Here is a 6,290-nt window from a genome sequence, read left to right as displayed (position 1 = left end):
GACTGTCCCTTTAAATGAACGCTGTTTTAGATTATAGTAAAACATAGAGGAAATAAAAAGGTAGCATACATAAAGATTTATTGCTCAATGAGTGGCAGCAACTTATACAGCTAGGTAGGTGACAACAAACCTTCACAAGCCTATCAAGAAAAAGTAGGTTTATTCAGCATAGACACATAAAGTCTGTAATACAGTCTGAAATATTCATTTTTTTAATTAAAAATATAATTAGACCTTATCAACATTTCCCTTTAACGATGAATAGTCTATTAACACTATGGCTTGTCACTTACGTTGCCAGGTTAGCAACATATTGGAAAGGGCAGATCTCTCCGGCAATGTGTTTATTAGAATCATTGTGTTTTTGCAATAATTAAGTCTTTCATTTCAGGAGACAATCAAATGGTAATTTTAAAAAAAAATATGAATGCCCAGATGTTAAACCGTGCCATCCAATGCTATAGAAAGAGACCACCTGAGATAAAGACAAAACAAAATTGTGTCATGGTTGCAAGCAACAAAAATGAAAGGTTAATGAGATAACTCTACAAAACTGGAATTTTTTAACAGAAGTGAAAAGACATAGATTATAGATGGGTGTAGTATAAATGCCAATAATCTGGTCTATAAGTTAAAGGGATATTTCAGAAAAAATAGGAATCCACATGGATACATTTCTGTTTTGAATAGAAACATTTTTTTGTAATAAACACGTATTAGCAAAAATGCTTCTAGTAAAAGCTATAGCGGTTTCAAAAGTGTATTTAAGTATGCACCGTGCGTCAGCATTTTAAACACAGCACTTGCTCAGAGAGCCTCATTTTCTGGTACCATCTGGTAATGACTCTGCAGCTGCAGTATTTAAAATGCTGGTGCACTGAGAATATCTAGCTATGCTTCATGTGCACGTGCAGAGAAAAATGCTCCCACTAAAACAGTTATAACTTTTACTAGCAGCATTCGTGCCAATACATGTATATAGTAAATATATTTCTATACAAAGATGTAGTTTACTTTGTGCATTTAAATTATGACTGGGATGTCCCTTTAAGAGAATCTGGCATTAAAATATATTAAGGGACCATTGAATATAGCAGAATTACAGATTGATAAATTCATAATAAAAAAAGACAATGCAATAGCACTTACTCTGAATCTCAAACGAACATTATATTTTTTTTTCTAATAAATTTCAAAATCCTTTCATTTTCCTGCACTCTGTATCATGTGACAGCCATCAGCCAATCACAAATATACGAATAGTCTGTGAACTCTTGCACATGCTCAGTAGGAAATAGTGCTTCAGAAAGTGTGCATATAAAATGACTCTGCAGAATTTGGTATTGAAAGTAAACTGGGAAATCTGTGAAATTTGCATGCTCTATCTGAATCATGAAAATGTATTTTTTATTTTATTGTCCCTTTAATTTGCAGTTATAAAACATTTTTGTTGTTGTTATTTTATTGTTTACTGGGAAGTTTTAGTTAGCTTTTTCATGGACTTTAAAGTCATTTTATATATGCGTAGTATACTGTATATACCAACATTTGTACACTGCACTGCTGAAATCTAAATCTAAAATAACCAGTTTGAATCAATTAAAAACTGTCATAACACAGGTTTATCACAAACATTTTAAAAAATGTATCTAATGTTTTTCTACAAAATTCTCCATTAAAGAGACAGTCTAGTCAAATTTAAACTTCAGATTGGGCATGCAATTTTAAACAACTTTCCAATTTACTTTTATCATCAAATTTGCTTTGTTCTTTTGGTATTCTTTGTTGAAAGCTAAACCTAGGTAGGCTCATATGCTAATTTTATAAACCCCTGAAGGCCGTCTCTTATCTCAGTGCATTTGGACAGTTTTTTACAGTTAGACAGTGCAAGTGCATGTGTATCATATAGATAACATTGTGCTCACTCCTACTGAGTTATTTATGAGTCAGCACTTATTGGCTAAAATGCAAGTCTGTCAAAAGAACTAAGATAAGGGGGCAGTCTGCAGTGGCTTAGATACAAGGTAACCACAGAGGTAAAAAGTATATTAATATAACCGTGTTGGTTATGCAAAACTGAGGAATCGGTAATAAAGGGATTATCTAACAATAACAATTCTGGAGTAGACTGTCCCTTTAAAATCTCTAGGAATTTTTTTTGTATATAAATCATTTGGTAAACTTTTCAAATGGATTGTGATTGACCCTATAGTTAACAAAATGTGCACTGATTTGCAATCCATCAATACACCATTTGAAAATCTTAATGAATATTGTTTATTTTAGCTCTTTTGCTTTGCCCAGTTAGGTACAACTATAACTGATGTACTGCACTGATCAATCAATACAGGGTGCACTCCAGCCTCTCTGGGGGTAGTGTAAATAACACTCTTTTTAGAGGTAAATTACAGAAAAAGTAGGCAAAAAAACCGAAAAAAATATTTTATCCTTTTTAACACACAATACCAGGGGCGTATTTTGGCCTAGGCAAACAAGGCATTTGCCTAGGGCGGCAGATTTAGAGGGAGAAGCACTTTTTTGTGGCTGTATTTGTAAGAAGCTTACAGTTATTTTAGAAGAATACAGGTATATAATCTGAGATTTTGCCCAAAGAACTTACATTCTAGGGGGTATAATAAGAGACTGCCCATGGAGCTTACCGTTTAGAGGTAGCGCTGAACCTTTCTTTTTATTTAGCTAGCTATTAGCTTTAGTTCTGTTGGCTTTCAGCACTTAGTATTGTGTTTGGGGAAGGATTGTTTCTAGAAATCTGTGTTTGTTTTGTTTTTTTATACATATTGCAGCAATAGATATATGTTTGTTTGTGTATGTCTGTGTGCGTGTGTGTGTGCATGTGTATAACTCTGTGTGTGTGTGCGCATGTGTATAACTCTGTGTGTGTGTGTGTCTGCATGTGTATAACTGTGTGTGTGTGCGCATGTGTATAACTGTGTGTGTGTGCGCATGTGTATAACTGTGTGTGTGTGCGCATGTGTATAACTGTGTGTGTGTGCGCATGTGTATAACTGTGTGTGTGTGCGCATGTGTATAACTGTGTGTGTGTGCGCATGTGTATAACTGTGTGTGTGTGCATGTGTATAACTGTGTGTGTGTGCATGTGTATAACTGTGTGTGTGTGTGCGCATGTGTATAACTGTGTGTGTGTGCATGTGTATAACTGTGTGTGTGTGCATGTGTATAACTGTGTGTGTGTGCATGTGTATAACTGTGTGTGTGCGCATGTGTATAACTCTGTGTGTGTGCGCATGTGTATAACTGTGTGTGTGCATGTGTATAACTGTGTGTGTGTGCGCATGTGTATAACTGTGTGTGTGTGCATGTGTATAACTGTGTGTGTGTGCATGTGTATAACTGTGTGTGTGTGCATGTGTATAACTGTGTGTGTGTGCATGTGTATAACTGTGTGTGTGTGCGCATGTGTATAACTGTGTGTGTGTGCATGTGTATAACTGTGTGTGTGTGCATGTGTATAACTGTGTGTGTGTGTGCGCATGTGTATAACTGTGTGTGTGTGCATGTGTATAACTGTGTGTGTGTGCATGTGTATAACTGTGTGTGTGTGCATGTGTATAACTCTGTGTGTGTGTGTGCATGTGTATAACTGTGTGTGTGCGCATGTGTATAACTGTGTGTGTGCGCATGTGTATAACTCTGTGTGTGTGTGTATAACTTTGTGTGTGTATCTGTATAACTCTGTGTGTGCGCATGTGTATAACTGTGTGTGTGCGCATGTGTATAACTCTGTGTGTGTGTGTATAACTCTGTGTGTGTGCATGTGTATAATTCTGTGTGTGCGCATGTGTATAACTGTGTGTGTGCGCATGTGTATAACTGTGTGTGTGTGCATGTGTATAACTGTGTGTGTGCATGTGTATAACTGTGTGTGTGTGCATGTGTATAACTGTGTGTGTGCGCATGTGTATAACTGTGTGTGTGTGCGCATGTGTATAACTCTGTGTGTGCGCATGTGTATAACTGTGTGTGTGCATGTGTATAACTGTGTGTGTGTGTATGTGTATAACTCTGTGTGTGCGCATGTGTATAACTGTGTGTGTGCGCATGTGTATAACTCTGTGTGTGTGTGCATGTGTATAACTCTGTGTGTGCGCATGTGTATAACTCTGTGTGTGTGTGCGCATGTGTATAACTCTGTGTGTGCGCATGTGTATAACTCTGTGTGTGCGCATGTGTATAACTCTGTGTGTGTGTGCATGTGTATAACTCTGTGTGTGCGCATGTGTATAACTCTGTGTGTGTGTGCATGTGTATAACTATGTGTGTGCATGTGTATAACTCTGTGTGTGTGCATGTGTATAACTGTGTGTGTGTGCATGTGTATAACTGTGTGTGTGTGCATGTGTATAACTGTGTGTGTGTGCATGTGTATAACTGTGTGTGTGTGCATGTGTATAACTGTGTGTGTGTGCATGTGTATAACTGTGTGTGTGTGCATGTGTATAACTGTGTGTGTGTGCATGTGTATAACTCTGTGTGTGTGTGCATGTGTATAACTGTGTGTGTGTGCATGTGTATAACTGTGTGTGTGTGCATGTGTATAACTGTGTGTGTGTGCATGTGTATAACTGTGTGTGCATGTGTATAACTGTGTGTGTGTGCATGTGTATAACTGTGTGTGTGTGCATGTGTATAACTCTGTGTGTGTGTGCGCATGTGTATAACTGTGTGTGTGTGCATGTGTATAACTGTGTGTGTGTGCATGTGTATAACTGTGTGTGTGTGCATGTGTATAACTGTGTGTGTGTGCATGTGTATAACTGTGTGTGTGTGCATGTGTATAACTGTGTGTGTGTGTGCGCATGTGTATAACTGTGTGTGTGTGCATGTGTATAACTGTGTGTGTGTGCATGTGTATAACTGTGTGTGTGTGCATGTGTATAACTGTGTGTGTGTGCATGTGTATAACTGTGTGTGTGTGCATGTGTATAACTGTGTGTGTGTGCATGTGTATAACTGTGTGTGTGTGCATGTGTATAACTGTGTGTGTGTGCATGTGTATAACTCTGTGTGTGTGTGTGCATGTGTATAACTGTGTGTGTGCGCATGTGTATAACTGTGTGTGTGTGCATGTGTATAACTGTGTGTGTGTGCATGTGTATAACTCTGTGTGTGTGTGTGCATGTGTATAACTGTGTGTGTGTGCATGTGTATAACTGTGTGTGTGTGCATGTGTATAACTGTGTGTGTGTGCGCATGTGTATAACTCTGTGTGTGTGTGCGCATGTGTATAACTGTGTGTGTGTGCATGTGTATAACTCTGTGTGTGTGCATGTGTATAACTCTGTGTGTGTGCATGTGTATAACTGTGTGTGTGTGCATGTGTATAACTCTGTGTGTGTGTGCGCATGTGTATAACTGTGTGTGTGCATGTGTATAACTGTGTGTGTGCATGTGTATAACTCTGTGTGTGTGTGTATAACTCTGTGTGTGTGTGTGCATGTGTATAACTGTGTGTGTGTGTGTGCGTGTGTGTGCGCATGTGTATAACTCTGTGTGTGTGTGTGCATGTGTATAACTGTGTGTGTGTGCATGTGTATAACTCTGTGTGTGTGTGCGCATGTGTATAACTCTGTGTGTGTGTGCGCATGTGTATAACTGTGTGTGTGTGCGCATGTGTATAACTGTGTGTGTGTGCATGTGTATAACTCTGTGTGTGTGTGCGCATGTGTATAACTGTGTGTGTGTGCATGTGTATAACTCTGTGTGTGTGTGTGCGCATGTGTATAACTGTGTGTGTGCGCATGTGTATAACTCTGTGTGTGTGTGCGCATGTGTATAACTGTGTGTGTGCGCATGTGTATAACTCTGTGTGTGTGTGCGCATGTGTATAACTGTGTGTGTGTGCATGTGTATAACTCTGTGTGTGTGTGCGCATGTGTATAACTGTGTGTGTGTGCATGTGTATAACTCTGTGTGTGTGTGTGCATGTGTATAACTGTGTGTGTGTGCATGTGTATAACTCTGTGTGTGTGTGTGCATGTGTATAACTGTGTGTGTGTGCATGTGTATAACTCTGTGTGTGTGTGTGTCTGCATGTGTATAACTCTGTGTGTGTGTGTGCATGTGTATAACTCTGTGTGTGTGTGTGCATGTGTATAACTCTGTGTGTGTGTGTGCATGTGTATAACTCTGTGTGTGTGTGTGTGTGCATGTGTATAACTCTGTGTGTGTGTGTGCATATGTATAACTCTGTGTGTGTGTGTATAACTGTGTGTGTGTGTGCGCATGTGTATAACTCTGTGTGTGTGTGT

At 38.7% G+C, this 6,290-nt stretch overlaps 1 protein-coding gene across 1 annotated transcript in view; it reads right to left on the bottom strand.

Annotated features, from left to right (window-relative positions):
• Nucleotides 1-143: 143 nt before the first annotated feature.
• HSD17B8 (hydroxysteroid 17-beta dehydrogenase 8) overlaps nt 144-6,290 on the bottom strand; it is a 27,873-nt gene continuing 21,726 nt past the window's right edge. Inside the window, exon 9 of the mRNA XM_053689140.1 lies at nt 144-475. Within this exon, the coding sequence (XP_053545115.1) occupies nt 459-475 (17 nt within the window). The 3' untranslated portion in view covers nt 144-458. The remainder of the gene's footprint in view (nt 476-6,290) is intronic.

This window comes from Bombina bombina, chromosome 7 (assembly GCF_027579735.1).
Source record: "Bombina bombina isolate aBomBom1 chromosome 7, aBomBom1.pri, whole genome shotgun sequence".
In the NCBI taxonomy this organism is placed as follows: Eukaryota; Metazoa; Chordata; class Amphibia; order Anura; family Bombinatoridae; genus Bombina; species Bombina bombina.
Note: the sequence above shows the minus strand (reverse complement) of the source record. Positions and strands in the feature narration are given on the sequence as shown.